The following is a 19,630-nucleotide window of genomic DNA, read 5'->3' on the forward strand; positions in this document are numbered from 1 at the left end:
ATTATCAATAGTGCTCTTAGGTAAGAAGATCATAGTCAGCAGTTTTCTATGTAGCCTATGGGTGTACTTTAGTAGGATACCCATATGTACAAGGATGAAGCTGACAGATATTAACTTTTTTAAATAGACCTATGAGCCTAACTCAAAAATAAGCAATAACCTCGAATAGTTTCTCCAAAACTCATATACAAATGGACAGAAAATACATTAAATGATGTAATTAATCTACATTGCTAATTAATACAGAAATGTAAATCAATTACACAGTGAGATAGTACATTCTATTCATTCGTAAGATTACCATTAGAAATAGTAAACATGGCCTGGGGATGTAGCTTAGTTGGTAGAACGTTTACCTAATACTCATGGATCCTTGGAGATTGTCTTCACCACCACATTAACAAGGCATGATGGCACAGACCTAATTAATAGGTACATTGAGATACATTGAGATGCTACTTTCTACTCAGTAAAGTGGCCACTTTCCAGAAGGTTGAAAGTGATGTAATAAAATTGGAAGCCTTACATATTGCTAGTGGGAAAGAAAAATGATATAACTGTTATAAATATATTTGGTGGTACCTCAAAATTTATACCAATCATATAACCTTACAGTCCCAATCTATTATATACCTAAGAGAAGTGAGCTTGTGTTTCTTTGAAAACCCCTATACTTATATGTAAATACTCATGGAATCATTATTTGTTAATGGAACAAACCCAAATGTCCATTAGTGGATGAATGGCTAAACAGAGCATGCTTTATTCAATAGACTTACATGACGAGTAATAGGAATAAATAGATAATCCTTCAAAATTCAGTATAAATAAAATAAGCCAGATACAAGATACCTATATTACATGCTTGTATTTACATAAAATGTCCAGAATAGGCAAACCAGCATACACAGCAAAGTAAGTGTTTCTAGGCCCTGGAGTGATAAAGGGAATATGGGGTGACTACTAATGAGTACTGGTGTTTTTGTGTGTGGCATGTTAAATTTTCTAAAATTAGATGATAGTTATCCAACTCCATGAATGTACTAAGAACACTGAACTGAATGGCTTGTGTGGTTTGAGTATGATCTCAGTAAGTTGTGCAAAGACTTTGTCCTCAGAGGTAGAAAAATGTACTAGGAGATTTCTTCCTATCAACATAATGTTTTCAATTCTCTTGAAATTAATCTCCTAATTTCTGGATGTTTTAAGTTATATAATCCCGAGATTTGACAATGAAATAGATATTGATTTCCTTGCACTTAGATTTGAAGATATTTAAAATTAAATTTAAATATGTATTTATATATTATATAACTTACTGGAACTATATATAATACTGCAATTTCATGGCATAGCTTGATTTTATGAGTCACATTTTCTTTGATGTTTTTGTGACAATTTGAGCTATTTTTGCGTATTCTAGTCTGCTATTTGAAGCAATAACTTTAATAATATTTTACTGAATAATAAAATATATGATTGAAGCCATTATTTTAATATAGTGTCATGCTTTCTCTCTCATCACCTTTCACATACATGTATTAAATCTTTTGTGGTACTGTTTGGCCTGGAAAATCAGCCTTGCACTATTATTTATCAGTTTTCCCTGCTTACTTAAAATTGCCTTATTTGGGAGAGAGAAATACTTAGAGAACCTGAAACATTTATTTTGTACTCTCTCATCCTTATTTTGTTAAAATATCAGTGTTGTTTAGCATGCTCATTTAAGCAAGATGAGTAAGTTCCAAAAATCTTGATAGAATTCAGTACAAATGGTTAATATCACTCATCTTAAAATGTTCAGAAGATTAATTTTACATTATGTGCTATGTATATTTTGTTTGGTTGGTTGGTTTGTGTTTTGGGTTGTTTTTTATATGCACTCTCAGTTTGTAGTTCAGAGTGGCTTGGAGCTCACCATGTAGCTCAGGCTGCTCTTGAATTCTTTATCCTGTTACCTTAGCTTTCCCACTGCTGGGAATATAGGTATTCACTACACCCAGCTCTTTTAAGCACTGCTATTGCAACACACACACACACACACACACACACACACACAAGCACATAATCATGAATGCGCATGCCCATGCACACATTCAAACACACACAAGGGAGGGGTGAGAATGAGAATATTGGGAGTAATTTGGTTTGGATTATAGTATCATGGTTACATGCTTGCATTCAGACACATCAGTATGTATGCATCTAATATGTACAAATTTTTACATCAATTAATACCTAAAGTTTACAAAAAAAACTGTATCAAGTGTGTTTGTTGGATTTTGTTTTATCTTTTGATTGATACATTCTATATTTATAGGCATTGATAAGGTACATTGTAATGTTTTGATTTGTGTAAACATTGGGTAGATAGTTCCCTTTAAATTTTTATTATTTTTTATTGTTTGAGAATTAATGTATGTATATTTTTCTATTAAATCCACACCACTGTTTCTTCCCACTATCTTCTGCAATTTCATGTTATTAAAAAACATAGTGATCTTATTTGTCCATGAGTAACTTCTCAGTGGCTGCATCACTGAAGAATACTGGCTTCTTCCACCATCCATGCATTGACACTAGCTACATTGCAAGGAGTGAGACTTCACGTGCACCCAATATACACACTCCATGCTGGGATTTTGTCTGGCTTGATCATGCACAAGTCTTGCACATGATGTCACAACTGCTAAGGTTCATGTGGACAACTGTCTTGCTGTGTCCATAAAAGTGTTAAATTCCTGGTTATTTTTAACTTTCTTGAGAAACATTGAGCCTTGTTATTCATTATTCATCACACAGTGCTATAAAATGTGTAAATTCATCTATCTAGTGATAACAGCGTACTTGTTGCCCAAACCTTCTACTTGTCTTTACTCACTATTTTCCATAATCTCCAGTAACCAGCAGTCAACTCCAGCTTATGTAAGAAGTGCTTATATTTCTCTGCTTTATTCCAATGACCATTTAAGGTTCCCTGGGTCCATCCATGTTGTCATAAGTGCCAGAAATTCCTGCTGTTTTAGAGTTTACTGATAGTCTGTTACTCAACATATTCTTACCCCCTTGTCTATTGGTGAACACACATCCTGGCTATTTTGAATAGAGCTGTGGTAAGCATAGGAATGAAGGTGTCTCTTAAACACAGTAGTTTTATTTTTATTTTATTTTATTTTATTTTATTTTGAGTATATAACTAGCAGCAGGCTGATGGGATAGTATAGAAGGCCTGTTTTAAAATGTTTAATTTTCTTGATCTAAGATAGAAGTAAAACAATTCTTTGTAGGGTTTATCCTTTCCAATCCAACATTTTCCATTTATTGCTTTTCTTTTTTTTTTTTTTTAATTTTTTTTTCAATGCAGTTTATTCAGAAACCTTGAACAATCCTCGGACCCTGGGGAAAACCAGCCCACAGCTTAAATAGCCTCTGGGTAGCCAACCCAGGCGTGCCACGTGGGCAATGCAGATAGGTCCACATACATGGAAGCAAGCCAGATCCTCGGCCTTAGCCAAATGTGGAATTGTTCGTGACAGAGAGCACTCACCATCGGGAAGGTGGAAGGCAGAAACCAGCTCCATCTTTAAGGCTCGGCATTACGCAGCTCTCTACAGTTCCCCCTTTTTGTTTTAGATGCATCAGGCAAGAGTAGAGGTCTGATCTCTGATATTAGGAATAAATTGGGACTTTGTACCGATGTTCATTTAGGTGTCATCCACCCAAAGAGCATCAGACCTGTCTGATACCTTTTTCTCAGAGGCGGGACCTGGGGCATCAACCCGCATGCAACCAGACATGCTCTTCTCTGGGTCCAAAGCGGCTGACCCTGAGTGCAGTGCTTAGCCTCGCATCCTGAGCATAACATTTTAGCTTTTTATGGTATCCAATCATGCTTGGGGCGAATGTCCTGCTTCAATGGTTGTAAAGGCCTGAATGATCAAGGCTGCATCACACTGTTGTGAGACTCTAATCTTGCATATATACCACAGGCAAACCAAGGAGACCAACACCAGAAGGCCTGCTAACACTCCCATGCCCGCCCATTCCTTCAGATGATTCATGGCTGCAGCAATCCATGATGATAATCCTGTGGCTAGTCCTGCGTCCACTCTGGTAGAATTTACTGTGACAATGGCCACTCTCAGCTGCTCCATCGTAGTATCGAATTCTCCAGTCCAATTACTCTTTGATCACCTCCCTCTGGGGGGGGAGCAGCCTTACCAGGCCATAGTAGAGGGCAATGCAGCCACTTTTGATGTGAACTGACAGACTAAGATCAGAAAGGAGAGGAGAACCTCCCCTATTAGTGGACTTGGGGAGTGGCATGCAAGCAGAGGGAGGAGGAGGGTGGGGTTGGGAGGGGAGGAGGGAGGGGCTTATGGGGGGATGCAGAATGAATAAAGTGTAATTGATGAAAAATTTTAAAAAAGGGAAAAAATAATTTAAGAACCTTAAATGACTTTCAAAAGTGGAGGAAAACATGGAGTTACTCAATTGGCATGGAGCACGTCTCGCCCCTGGGGGCAATGGTCTCCTGAACCTACTCAGACCTCGGACACCACCACTGCTAGTTCTAGAACTGACGCAGGATGTTCCAACGAGGGGGTTAAGGCTTCTCATAATATTTCCTATAAGCCCACACCTGTTTGTCTATATCCCCCATTTTTATTCATTATTAGCCAGATAGAGCCAAGTAATTGTGGTGATGATACTTGCTTTTTTGCCCAATGCTGGAATGCTAGTAAATTTAGGTATGCCCTGGTTACTCGCATGCCTCACTGCGTGCCTGTGCCCGTTGATGCCCCTCACGCTATGACTCTCTTCAGACAGAAAAGGGATCTTGGAACTACAGCCACCATTGTTACTACCATCTCATTGGCGGCTGTTGGAGCTACCACCAGGGCATTAGCCATGAGTCATACTGGGCAGACTGCTCAGACCCTGAACAATCATTTAGCCAATGTAGCTAATGCCTTAGTTGTACATAAAGGAATTAATGCTCAACTAAAAGGAAGCTTGATGGTGTTGAATCAGAGGATTGACCTCGTGCAGGAGCAAATTGATACCCTATGGCAAATCGCTCAACTTGGCTGTCAATGAAAATATGCTGGACTTTGAGTCACTAGCATATAACATGAGAATTTTTCCTGTGCTGCAAATCTGTCTAAACAATTGTCCAGCTTTTATTTTTCCTACTAGTGTTGCTTCTTTTTTTTTAGTAACATTTATTTATTTATTTTTTATTTATTTTTATTTTTTTATCAGTTACATTTTATTAACTCTGTATCCCAGCTGTGTCCCGATCCCTCATTCCCTCCCAGTCCCTCCCTCCCTCCCTCATCTCCACCGTGCCCCTTTCCAAGTCAACTGATGGGGGGGACCTCCTCCCCATTCATCTGATCCTGTTTTATCAGGTATCTTCAGGACTGGCTGCAAACCCCTCCTCTGTGGCCTAACAGGACTGCTCCTCCCTTCGGGGGTGGGGAGACCAAAGAGCCAGTCATTGAGTTCCTGTTAGAAATAGTCCTTGTTCCCCTCACTTTGGGAACCCAATTGGTTACTGAGCTACCACAAGCTACATCTGAGTGGAGGTTCTAGGTTATATCCATACATGGTCCTTGGTTGAATGTCAGTCTCAGAAAAGACCCTGTGCCAGAAGACAATTAGGAATAGTGCTTCCTGAAGACCCAGCTATACCGCTGCTAGGTATATACCCAAAGTTCGTTCAAGTACACAAAAGGGATACTTGCTCAACCATGTTTATAGCAGCTTTATTTGTAAAAGCCAGAACCTGGAAACAACCCAGATGTCCCTCAACGGAGGAATGGGTACAGAAATTGCGGTATTTTTACACAATGGAATACTACTCAGCAATCAAAAAGGAGGAAATCATGAAATTTGCAGGCAAATGGTGGGATCTAGAAAAAATCATTCTGAGTGAAATATGCCAGAAGGAGAAAGACAAACATGGGATATACTCACTTATATAGACCTATAAGATATGATAAACATAATGAAATCTATACACCCAAAAAAGATAATCAATTGAGCGGACATGGGGTAAGATGATCAATCCTCATTTAGAAAGACAGATGGGATGTGCATTGAAAGTATGACAGGAGTCTACTGAGCGCATCTGAAAGACTAACTAGCAGTGTTTTCAAAGCAAAGACTCATGACCAAACCTTTGGCAGAGTACAGGGAATCATAAGAAAGAAGGGGAGTTAGTCTGATGGGGAAAAGATAGGAGCTCCATAAGGACCAAATATATCTAGTGTTGCTTCTTTGATTTCATTATTTCAGGCAAAAAAATACAAAGATCAGCTTTCCTATTAACTTTGATGTAGCCTACAAAATAGGACAATCCTGAGTGAGCTATCCCAGAAGCAGAAAGACACACATGGTATATACTCACTCATATAGACATACAATTTAGGATAAACCTACCAAAATCTGTACACTTAAAGAAACTAATCCAGATGGAGGACTCTTGCTAAAATGCTCAATTTCTATCCAGAAAGGCAAGGAGGATAGACATCAGAAGAAAGAGAAAAGAGGGAACAAGTTAAGAACCTGCCACAGAGGACCTCTGAAAGGCTGTGCCCTGCAGACTATCAATGTAGATACTGAGACTTATGGGCAACCTTTGGGCAGAGTGCAAGGAATCTTAGGAAAGAAGTGGGAAACAGTAAGATCTGGAGAGGACAGGAGCTCCACAAGGAGAGCAACAGAACCAAAGTATCTGAGCACAGGGGTCTTTCCTGAGACTGATACTCCAACCAAGGACTGTGCATGGAGATAACCTAAGACCCCTGCACAGATGTAGCCCATGGCAGTTCAGTATCCAAGTGGGTTCCATTGTAATAGGAACAGGGACTGTCTCTGACATGAACTGATTGGCCTGCTCTTTAATTACCTCCCCCTGAGGGGGAAGCAGCATTACCAGGCCAAAAAAGAAGACAATGCAGCCACTCCTGATGAGATCTAATTGACTAGGATAAGAAGAAAAGAAGAGAAGACCTTCCCTATCAGTGGACTTGGGGAGGGGCATGCATGCAGAGGGTAGAGGAAGGGAGAGATTGGGACAGGAGGAGAGAGGTATCCACAGGGGGGATACAAAGTGAATAAAGTGTAATTAATAAAGAATTTAAAAAAGGACAAATTATAACTATATTTTGGGGTCATAGGTTACAGTGTGAAAGATAAGATGCTAATATTACTAAGATAAAGTAAATATTGATTATAATCAACATACTTAGCTTGCCAATTTGAATTTTAGCAATAAAATAGATGCTAAATGGAGTTCCTATTCTGCATGAACTGTGTGTGTTACAACATACTGATCTTATAAATGGTGGTAGTATTAATCTTGTTAAAGTTTGATGTGCTTCATTTTCACTAATCTTATCAAACCTGAGTATAGAATAAATGTGACTATTTGAAGTTTCACTGCATTCACATCACTCCTAGCTTGGCCAAAAGCGCAAATTGACTTGAATTTTGTTTTCTTGTGGAGATGCATGAGATTCCTGGCCTGATCCTTTAATTTTCTGAATCTTCTCCTCTTTATTTCTTAATGCTTGTATTTCCTGAAGCACATAGTTTCTCCTGTAAGTGTATGGATAATAAAATGTTAGTTAAACCTTAAAATAGTAAAATTCAATGCATACCAGAAGACTTTATAAAATATTTAAAATTTAGTTGCCATGAGGGTAATGAAAATCTGTGTTAAGGGATAGAGGTAATACAGCTTAGATATTGCTATCATTTGTAGAATTTACTTTACTTATCATAAATAGCCAGAAGTGTGTTGGGTACCTTCCAGGTTTACCCTAACAGAATATTAGAATTTCTTTCCATGTTTCATTTTGGTATATAAATTTAGTTCATTCATAAATAATGAAGAGCAGGCTAGGATGAAGCTCAGAGGTAGAACATTTAGCTTATCTGCATAAGCATCTATTGTTGGACCAACACAAGCCAAGTTCTTATTAGATATTTATTTTATGCCCCAAAGTGTACATGCGTTTGATTCATAAGGAGTCAGAAAAAAAATACATACATCCTCAGCCCAAGATGAATTGTTAAGAAAAAAAAATGTAAGGAAATGGGTCAGTAATTTAAAAAATATTACCACAATATAGAAATAAAAAATCTCAAATGGTAAATCTTATTAATGCAGAGAAGTATAAGAAGGAGATATTCTGTAGCTTATATTGAACACTAGTATGCTGTTGAAGAGGTCATGACTCTCATGAGCAGAGCAATGAGTACTGTGGTAGACATTTAGAATTATAGTGCGTTGTTTTCATCAGCATTTCAGAAAAGTTTTTTTTAAAAGTGGGAATGGATTCTTTTAAGACTATATTAAAAGAAACACAATGTAAATATTCATTTAAGAAAACTAGCCATATGTACATTTCCTGTGGCCATAAAGATATTTTGAATGAAATTAGAGTTATAATTTACATATGAGAAAGTATTACAGTCATGGAGGACGTCTTCCAACTAGGATTGGTAAGGGTTGAGATTGCTCTATCCACATAACACAGGAATATCTATCACTTGTGTGTTCAGTCATTTGACATTGTATCTGTAAAGATCCTGGTCAAGAACTGTATAACGAAGTTACCAAAAATTATAAAGGTCTCAAAATATTTAGGTAATTTTTAAAAATTTTGTGCTAAGCACATGTCCTTGTTGTATACTTGAGCATCTTTTGGATATATGCCTAGGGGTGGTATAGCTGGATCTTGAGGAAACACTATTCCTAATTGTCTGATAAAGTGCCATATTGATTTCCAAAGTGGTGTACAAGTTTACATTACCACCAGCAATGGAGGAGATTCCCCTTTCTCCACAACCTCTCCAGCATGTGTTGTCACTTGAGTTTTTCATCTTGGCCATTCTGATGGGTGTAAGGTGAAATCTCAGGATCATTTTGATTTGCATTTTCCTGATGACTCAGGGCATTGAACATTTCTTTAAGTGTTTCTCTGCCATTCGATATTCCAAGGCAGATGCTGAGACTTCTAGCCAAACTTTGGGCAGAGTGCAAGGAATCTTATGAAATAAGGGGGAGATACCAAGACCTGGAGAGGACAGGAGCTCCACAAGGAGAGCAACAGAACCAAAACATCTGGGCTCAGCAGTCATTTCTGAGACTGATACTCCAACCAAGGATCATTCAAGGAGACAACCTAGAACCCTCCTGCACAGATATAGCCAATGGCAGTTCATTGTCCAAGTGGGTTCTGTAGTAATGGGAACATGGACTGTCTCTGATATGAACTCAGTGGCTGGCTTTTTGATCACCTACCCCTGAGGGGAGAGCAGCCTTGCCAAGCCACAGAGGAAGACAATGCAGCCACTCCTGATGAGACCTGATAGACTAGGATCAGAAGGAAGGGGAGGAGGACTTCCCCTATCAGTGGACTTGGGGAAGAGCATAGGTGGAGAAGGGGGAAGGAGGGTGAGATTGGGAGAGGAAGAAGGAGGAAGCTACAGGGGGCATACAAAGTGAATAAAGTGTAATTAAAAATAAAATCTATCCTTAAAATTTTTTTGTGTTAAGCTGCATTCATAGCTATCTCTGGCTACGCAGCCCATGGTCCACATAGAGTGCTTTGCAAAAATGATTTCATGAAAGAAGCAGATTATTATGTGTCCATTGAAGAATTGTTAGATTGTTCACAGTAAGATAAAAATCAACTTTTTCATTGGAGCCCAGTGTAGCTACTGAGTTAGTTTTAGCAATGAATTACATTAAAGCATATTAAGGATGACCACTACAAGTTCTAAAGTCGAAATGCATATTCTTTCACTTGTTGGTTGCATCATGATAGCATTCAGAGGTTAATATCTTTCTAATAGGATGGGTAAGGGTTAATGAGATTGCTATCCTACATAGCACAGGAATAGCATGAGCTCTGGAATCTGATAGACTTCAGTCCAAATCTTAATTCTGCCACTTGCTAAAGACCTTAGGCTCTTGACTTCCCTGAGATTTGATCTTCTCATTTATCAGTGTGTGTAGATGGTAAATGTATCTTACCAGGCTGCTCTGACGATTAAGGGAAGCAATTTGTATTAAGTACTTAGAGTTTCTGGCATATAGTAAAAGCTCTATAAAAATTCCATTATTATACAATTGAGGTCAAGAAGAGGCTTTAATTTTGTTTTTATTCATGTTTTTAGGGTGAGCCTGGTCTGTCTGGATATTCAGGAAACCCAGGTATCAAAGGTTCTATGGGAGAAACTGGTCTGCCTGGATTACCAGGAACCACAGGAGCAAAAGGACAACCTGGCTTGCCTGGATTCCCAGGTAGGTGTACCTTTCTTTACTCTTCCTCCCCCTTCCTTTCTTTTCCACCTAATTAGTGTTAGAAATACCTCTTATTTGGCAGGCTTGTATCCTCTACTGGCTAGTAGCAAAATCTCAAGGTAGGTCATCACGTTTCTTTGCACACATGTCTTTCTGTGTAAAACAAGAATGAGAGAATGAGTTCTCTTGATTCAGCAGGGCAATATCCTGTGAGCAGAGACACTTGTTTGGTGGTTCATTTATCAATGTTTGACTGCTAGCATGTCAGTTAAGAGGCTTTACCATTTTTTCAGGTGATAATATACTCTGCCGAGCTCTTTCCTGCTGCTGATTCTCTTAGAACATTGTACAGTCACATAGCTATTGGTAGAACAATTACCTGTTCATTCAGATGACAAGAACTGAGTCATTCAAACAAAGAGACTTAGTACTATAGTCAAGTAGTTAGCCTTATCTAGATTACTGTATATGTTATTTCATGCTTCTGTGTAATTTTAGTTTGGCTTTTGAATTTCACAGTGACATGGATGGGTCTTTGGTTATTTTTCTCTTAGCCTTTCAATGGGGAAAAGTATAGAAATATTTCTGTCTATAGATGACAAAAGTATTTCTGTATAAATACAAGGGAAAAGTACACAGGTATTTCTGTCTATAGATGAGTTTATATCTGTGTATATACCTATGAGTCTCCCACACAAAACAAATTCAAAATATTGTTTTTGTTTACCCATACCACTCTCCACAGAGCACCCTCCCAACACCTCACCATTAGATATCCATTATCATTGCTTCTAGCACCATCAGGTAATTTTGCCTGCTCCTGAAAGTCACGTGATGGAATCATGTATTACAAATTGTATCAGTGGTTCTCAACCTTCCTAATGCTGCAACCCTTTAACATAGTTCCCCATGTTGTGGTGACCCTCAACCATAAAATTATTCTGTTGCTACTTCAGAACTGTAATTTTGGTACTGTTATGAATCAAAATATAAATATCTGATATACAGGATTTCTGGTAGGTGAACCTTGTGAAAGGTTTGTTTAACTCTCAAAGGGCCTGCAAACCATAGGTTGAGAACAACTGTATTATGTCAGTGTAGCTGCTTTCTTTGTTGCATCATGTCTAAGATATACTAATCATGTTGCACATGTCAGTTTTTTCATGTCATTACTGTTTAATAATTGAAAATTTGTTCCACAATCAATTATACATTCTCTAGTTGATAGACTTACTGATATTTATGGTTTAGAATTATTATATACAATCAAACTTTGGAAATAGTACTGGGAGTCTTTTTTTATTCACCTTTCATTAGTAACTTTAATGAGTAATGGCCTCAGTTCACCAGTCAAAAAACACAGGCTGACTGAATAGAGGAAGAAACAAAATAAACTTATCTATTCTCTTCACCAAACCATTTTTAGATTTAACAATCATAAGCAAGCAGATATTGCATTATAACTTCTAACTAAACAGATTTCAAACTAAAACCAATCAAAAAACAATAAGGTTACTTTATTCTAATCAAGAGAAGAATGAAGCAGGAAGATTTTTATGATCTTAAACATATATTGACAAAATGTTTGTTCACTTAACTTCTTAAAAAATGAACTACTATAAATAAATACAATGATTAACACCATTCTGTTTTTGGTACGGGTAATAAAATACAGTAGGGAGTTTATGGAAGAAGGGGGATATAGAAGGACCCAGAGGGGACAGGAGCCACACAAGGAGACCAACCAAGCCAAAAATCTGAACCCGGGGGGTCCTGCAGAGACTGATGCATCACCAAGGACCATGCATAGAGAGGACCTCGAGTCCCTGCTCAGATGTAGCCCATAGACAGCTCAGTCTCCATATGGGTTCTCTAGTAAGGGGAGACAGTCTCTGGCATGAACTCAGAAGATTGCTCCTTGATCACTTCTCTCCAGTGGGGAGACCTCGCCAGCCCACAGAAGAAGAGGAGCAAGAAAGTGCTGGTGGGACTTGATAGGCTAGAGTCAGACAGGAGAGGAGGAGTACTTCCCCTATCAGTAGAATAGGGAAGAGAGATAGAGGAGGAAGCAGGAGGGAGGGTGGGATGTGGAGTTAAGGGACAGGGCTACAACTGGGATAAAAAGTGAATTGTGAAATAATAATAATAATAATAATAATGTGAAGTTAATATTTTTTATATATCTTTGATGGAGAGATGCTCTGATTTCTCTGAGACATCTAAAATTTGGGTAGACATTGAGTTTAAATCCTTCTAGCCTTTGCTACATGGAATGTTAAATTAGATTGGGACTGCACATTTTTCATGAAACATGAATCTTTAAAGATTTGTCATATTTGGAATTTGTTCAGTGACCTGGTTGAGTCATTTTAAAGAGGAACTTTAATGTCACCTTCACTGTATTTTTGAAGACACAGGGCTTTTCAAAATGGATTGCTAAGAGAGTATTTTGAAAATGGGAGAAAACAAAAACAAAAAATCTGCAGCAGCTTGTTTGTGATCTTCCTCTGTATGATTAGAAAGGAGAAAGATTACAGGTTGATTTCATAAAGGGAATCATTGTATAGAATTTTATGTACTAATTTAACAATAATTTTTAGTTCTTTTAAACTGAGCCCAAAAGCTCTGTTATTTGCTAACTCTAACATCGATCTTTTAAAGGCCTTATGTTTTTGAATAAGATAATCACATTTTCTTCAAGGACTATCAAAATATAGTGCTTTTTATCAAATGTATTATGGCTGATGGTTTTGCAAACCATAAATGAATGGTGATAATAATAATAAATAATTGCTTTAAACTTAAAACTGAACCATCTACAGTGTATATGACCAACACATTTATCAAGAAGATGTAAATTCAGTGATCCAAGATAAAAAATTAATGTATATGCATATATATGTGTGTGTTGTGTGTATTTGTGAATGTATATAAGTGTGTGTTTGTGTGTGTGTATCTACAGTGCATTTTGAAAATGAGATAAGCTACAAACTACTTTTGTTTTATAGAAAAAAGTATTATATATAATTAGCATATACTAATTACATAAAACATTAATTTTGTTATGGAATTACTATATAATATATAATAAATATATTAATTAATAATATATACTAATTATATGCAACATATTAATATTTTCGGTGTAAGCACAAAAGAAGAATGTCGCATTTCTTATTTTCAAAATAAACTGGAGATGTATAATATATGATATATTATTTTATCATGTTATGTTATATCATATAATTTTCCCCTATAAACACAAAAGGAGATTGTAGCTTATCTCATTTTCAAAATAAAATGGATTTTTCTTTAGTGCATTGTACTGTGGCTTGGAGTATATTTCATGTGTTTACCACAAGTTCTCATCAAGAAACTGTAGACTGTAGATATCAGAAGGAGCATGCATACATAAGGGCTACACCTCTTAAGCCTACACAAATAGCATCACTTACTCGTAATTAAGTATTCAAATGCCAGAACCTACAAGGGAGATTCAAATCACCATTCTAGTTATTCATTGGGATTTATAAATTATTGAGGATTAACTTATACTTTACATTCTTTTCAGTTTTTTTTCTATTTTGTTGGCTTTTTCCTGACACAGACTGTCTAAATTTTTATTTTATATTAATTAGAGTTTATTCACTTTGTATCACACCTGTAGCACCCTTCCTCTTCCCCTCCCAATTCTACCCTACCTCCCTCATCTCCTCCTATGCCCCTCTCCAAGTCCACTGATAGAGGAGACCCTCCTCCCCTTCCATCTGACCCTGGCTTATCCTGTCTCACCAGAACTGGCTGCCATGTCCTCCTCTGTGGCCTGGTAAGGCTGCTCCCCCATTCGGGGGAAGAGGTCAAAGAGCTAGCCACTGAGTTCATGTCAGAGACAGTCCCTGTACCCCTTATTGGGAGCCCACTTGGATTTTTTGCCTGTCTATTTACTATTTTAACTGACTGTTCTGACCTTTCAGTACTCCTATTTTTTCCTACTAAAGCAACATTATACAACATTATGTATTATGGAAATTATATATAAAAGAGTATAATTCTATTGTTTATGAAGGTCTTTGTGATTGCCATCATGTATTTCATGATGAATCTTTTTTTTAATTTTTATTTTTTATATTAATTACAGTGTATTCACTTTGTATCACAGCTGTAGACCCCTCCCTCATTCCCTCTCAACTCCACCCTCCCTCTCACCTCTCATTCCATGCCCCTCTCCAAGTCCACTGAGAGGAGAGGTCCTCCTCCCCTTCCATGTGACTAGCCAATCAAGTCTCATCAGGACTGGATGCATTGTCTTCCTCTGTGACTTGGCAAGGCTGCTCCCTTTTCAGGGGTTAGGTGATCAAAGAGCCATCCATTGGTTTCATGTGAGAGACAGTTCCAGTTCCCCTTGCTAGGGAAAACCACTTGGATACTGAGCTGGCATGGGCTACATCTGAGCAAGGGTTTTAGGTTATATCCATACATGGTCCTTGGTTGGAGTATCAGTCTCAGAAAAGACCCTTGGGCCCAGATATTTTGGTTCTGTTTCTCTTGTGGAGCTCTTGTATCCTCCAGATTTTACTATCCCCCTCTTCTTTCATAAGATTGCCTGTACTCTGCCCAAAGATTAGTTAAGAGTCTCAGCCTTGGCTTTGATATACTGCTGGGTAAAATCTTTCAGAGGCCCTCTGTGGTAGGCTCCTGTCCTGTTCCCTGTTTTCTCCCTCTTCCGATATCTGACCTGTTTGACTTTCTGAATGAAGATTGAGCATCTTACCCAGGGTCTTCCTTCTTGATTAGTTTCCTTAGGTGTACAGATTTTAGTATGATTATCTTATATTATATGTCTAATATCCACTTATAAGTGAATATATACCATGTGTGTCTTTCTGCTTCTGGGATACCTCACTCAGGGTAATCTTTTCTAGTTCCCATCATTTGCCTGCAAATTTCATGATTTCCTTGTTTTTAATTGATGAGTATTCCATTGTGTAAATGTACCACAATTACTATATCCATTCCTCAGTACACGGACATGGTTGAGCAAATGTCCTTGTTGTGTACTTGAGCATATTTTGGATATATCCTTAGGAGTGGTATAGCTGCATCCTGAGGAAGTGTTATTCCTAATTGTCTGAGAAAGGGCCAGATTGATTTCCAAAGTGGTTGTTCAAGTCTATATTCCCACCAGCAATGGATCAGGGTTCCTCATTCTCCACAACCTCTCCAGCATGCATTGTCACTAATTTTTTGATCTTAGCCATTCTGATGGGTGTAAGGTGAAATCTTAGGGTCATTTTGATTTACATTTCCCTGATGACTAAGGATGTTGAGCATTTCTTTAAGTGTTTCTCTGCCATTTAGTATTCCTCAATTGAGAATTCTCTGTTTAGCTCTGTATCTCATTTTTCAATTGGATTATTTGATTTGTTAATTTTTAACTTCTTTAGTTCTTTACATATTCAGGACATTAGCCCTCTGTCAGATATAGGGTTGGTGAAGATTCTTTCCCAGTCTGTAGGCTGCTGTTTTGTTCTGATGACAATGTCCTTTGCTTTACAGAAGCTTTTCAGTTTCATGAGGTCCCATGTATGGATTTTAGAACTTAGGGCCTGTGTTGGTGTTCTCTTCAGGAAGTTGTCTCCTGTGCCAATGAGTTCAAGACTCTTCCCAACTTTTTCTTCCAACAGGTTTAGTGTGTCTGGTTTTATGTTGAGGTCTTTGATCCACTTGATCTTTAGTTTTGTGCAGGGTGATAAGTATAGGTCTATTTGCATTTTTCTACATGTGGACATCCAGTTAGACCAGCACCATTTGTTGAAGATGCTATCCTTTTTCCATTGTATGGTTTTGGTTTCTTTGTCAAAAATCAAGCATCCTTAGGTATGTAGGTTTATTTTTTTGGCCTTCAATTTGATTCCGTTGATCCACCATTCTGTTTCTATGCCAATACCAAAGAGTTTTTGTTATTATTTCTCTGTAGTACAGCAGGGATGGTGATACCTCCAGATGATCCGTTGCTGTACAGGATCATTTTCATAATTCTGGGATTTTTTTTTCCATATGAAGTTGAGAATTTTTCTTTTGAGGTCTGTAAAAAATTGTGTTGGTATTTTGATGGGAATTGCAATGTAGATTGCTTTTGGCAGGATGGCCACTTTCGCTATGTTAATCCTACTGATCAATGAGCTTGGGAGATCTTTCCATCTTCTGATATCGTCTTCAGTTTCTTTCTTCAGAAAGTTGAACTTTTTTTTAAACAGGTCTTTCACTTGCTTGGTTAGAGTCACACCAAGGTACTTCATGTTATTATTTACTATTGTTAGGGTGTAGTTTCCCTAATTTCTTTCTTAACCCTTTTGTCTTCTTATACAGGAGAGCTACTGATTTTTTTTTTTTTTAATCCAGCCACTTTGCTGAAGGTGTTTATCGGCTGAAGGAGTTCTCTGGTTGAATTTTTGGGGTTGCTCATTTTTACTATTATATCATCTGAAAATGATACTTTGACTTTTTCCTTTCCATTTTGTATCCCCTTGATTTCCTTTAGTTCTCTTATTGCTCTAGTTCGGACTTCAAGTACTATGTTGAAGCGATATGGAGACAGTGGGAGGCCTTGCCTTGTCCCTGATTTCAGTGGAATTGATTTACGTTTTTCTCCATTTTGTTTGATGATGGATATAGCCTTGCTGTGTAATGTCTTTACTATGTTTAGATATGTGCCTTGTTTCCCTGATCTCTCCAAGACTTCAAACATGAATGGGTGTTGGATTTGTCAAATGTTTTTTTGGCATCTAAGGAGATGATCATGTGTTTTTTTCTCCTTCAGTTTGTTAATATGGTGGATGACATTGATGAATTTCTGTATATTGAACCACCCCTGAATACCTGAGATGAAGCCTACTTGGTCATGGTAGATGATATCTTTGATGTGTTCTTGGATTCGGTTTGCAAGTATTTTGTTGAGTATTTTTGCATCAATATTCATAAAAGAGGTCTGAAGTTCTCTCTCTTTTTTTTTTTTTTTTTTTTTTTTTTTTTTTTTTTTAGTAGGTCTTTGTGTGTCTTTGGCATCAAGGTGACTGTGGCCTCACTGAATGAGTTTCGTAATGTTCCTTTTGTTTCTATTTTGTGGAATAGTTTGAAGAGAATTGGACTTTGCTCTTCTATGACGGTCTGGCAAAAATTCTGCACTGAAACGCTGCGGATCTGGGCTTTTTTTAGAAGGGATAATTTTGATGACTGCTTCTACTTCCTTAGAGGATCTAGGACTACTCAGTCTACTTAACTGATCATGATTTAATTTTGATAAATGGAATCTATTAAGAAAATTGTCTATTTCATTTAGATTTTCAAATTTTGTGGCATATAGGCTTTTGAAGTAAGATCTAATTATTGTTTGGATTTCTTCAGTGTCTGTGGTTATGTCACCTTTTCTTTTCTGATTTTGTTGATTTGGATAATGTCTCTCTGCCTTTTAGTTAGTTTGGCTAAGGGTTTGTCTATCTTGTTGATTTTCTCAAAGAACCAGCTAATGGTTTCATTGATTCTCTCCAGGTCTTTCTATCTCCCCCTTCTTTCATAAAATCCCATGCATTCTGCATAAAGTTTGGCTATCATTCTCAGCCTCTGCTTCGATACCTTAATCAGTAATTTTTCAGAGGCTATCTGAGGTAGGCTCCTGTCCTGTTCCCTGTCTTCTTGTGCTTCCAATGTCTATCAAGTTTGACCTCCTGAATGAGGATTGGGTATCTTCCCCAGAGACTTCCTTGTTGTTTATCTTCTTTAAGAGTATAGATAATAAATAAGAATTTTAAGATAATTATTCCTTGTGTTTACCCTGATTTTATTCTGGATATATTTCCTGAACCATTTTTTAAAAATTGTGTGTGTGTGTGTGTGTGTGTGTGTGTGTAGGATATGTGATTCTGCATACAGGTGTAAAGGAAGACAAAATATGGTATCAGATATCTAGAGCTCGAGTTACAAGTTGTTGTAAGGTTGTGAGTCTCAGTAATTATGTTGGTCACAGGAACCGAATTGTGGTTCTTGGAAAAGCACTATGTTATCTTAACCAGTGGGCCATCTCTCCAGTAACTATCATTGATTTGTTCCACTCTTTCTTATTGAGTTGTCATTATATTTATTTTTTAATATTATTGTTATTTTTATTAATTACAGTTTTTTTCACTTTGTATCCCTCCTGTAGCTCCCTCCCTCCTCCACTCCCAACCCCACCCTCCCTCCCTCTTCCCCACTCGTGCCCCTCCCACAGTCCACTGAAAAGGGCGGTCCTCCTCCCCTTCCCTCTGATCCTAGTCTATGAGGTCTCATCAGGAGTGGCTTCATTGTCTTCCTCTGTGTCCTGGTAAGGCTGCTCCCTCCTAAGGGGAATGTGATCAAAGAACCATCCACTGAGTTCATGTCAGAGACAGTCACTGTCCACATTACTATGGAACCCACTTGGACACTGAGCTGCCATGGGCTACCAATGTGCAGGGGTTCCAGACCATCTCCATAGTGGTCCTTGGCTGGAGTATCAGTCTCAGAATTTATTTTTATTTATTGATATTCTTGTATCTGTAAGATTGTTACTTTGGAAGAAGTTTCACAGTTTTTCCTCTCTATGTAGTTCTTTGAGATTTTTCCCATTTATGGTAATAATAGTTATTCAATATTTATTGTCTATAGTAATAGTTATTCAATATTGTCTTATTTATTATGGAGGATTTGGCTATTTTTTTACATTTATTTATTTAGTGTGTGTGTGTGTACATGTAAGTCCAGGTACAACTTAATGTAATTGATTATCTTCCTTGACCATATTAGGTTTGAGGATCAACCATGGGTTGTCAGGCTTGGCAGCAAGTACTTTTGCCCAAATGAACCAGCTATTGGTTTGGTTTAAATTTATATTGCACAGCTCTTACTAATTACCTGGATTTTTAGTGATTTTTTTGTTTCTGATTTGTTCTATATATTGTTAATATCCATTCAAAAATTAGATTTTCTTTTTTCCTTTTAAGAGTCACCTTATTTCTCCACAAATTGTTCATTTCTTCACTCATTGTGTACATTTTATCTGGAGATTTTAAAATAATTTTTGGTGCTGGCAATGAACTCAGGAAAGCACATGTACACATTTCTTCCACTGAGTTATATATTCAGTTTCCATGGCTTCAGGTTCTTGGCAACATTTATATCTATTTTAAACAACTTTTCTATTTATTTTCACATTGCAGTAATTCAGGAGTCTAGTTTCCGCAGTTTGATCCTTTCTTCTGTTTAAGATTCATATTCCTTCATATGTGGTAT

The 19,630-nt window shown here is 37.4% G+C and overlaps 1 protein-coding gene across 1 annotated transcript in view; it reads left to right on the forward strand.

The window, feature by feature from the left end:
- Positions 1-19,630, forward strand: part of Col4a5 (collagen type IV alpha 5 chain) — a 297,510-nt gene that overhangs the window by 225,488 nt on the left and 52,392 nt on the right. Inside the window, 1 exon segment of the mRNA XM_060375633.1 lies at positions 10,198-10,324. Within this exon segment, the coding sequence (XP_060231616.1) occupies positions 10,198-10,324 (127 nt within the window).

This window comes from Meriones unguiculatus, chromosome X (assembly GCF_030254825.1).
Source record: "Meriones unguiculatus strain TT.TT164.6M chromosome X, Bangor_MerUng_6.1, whole genome shotgun sequence".
In the NCBI taxonomy this organism is placed as follows: domain Eukaryota; kingdom Metazoa; phylum Chordata; class Mammalia; order Rodentia; family Muridae; genus Meriones; species Meriones unguiculatus.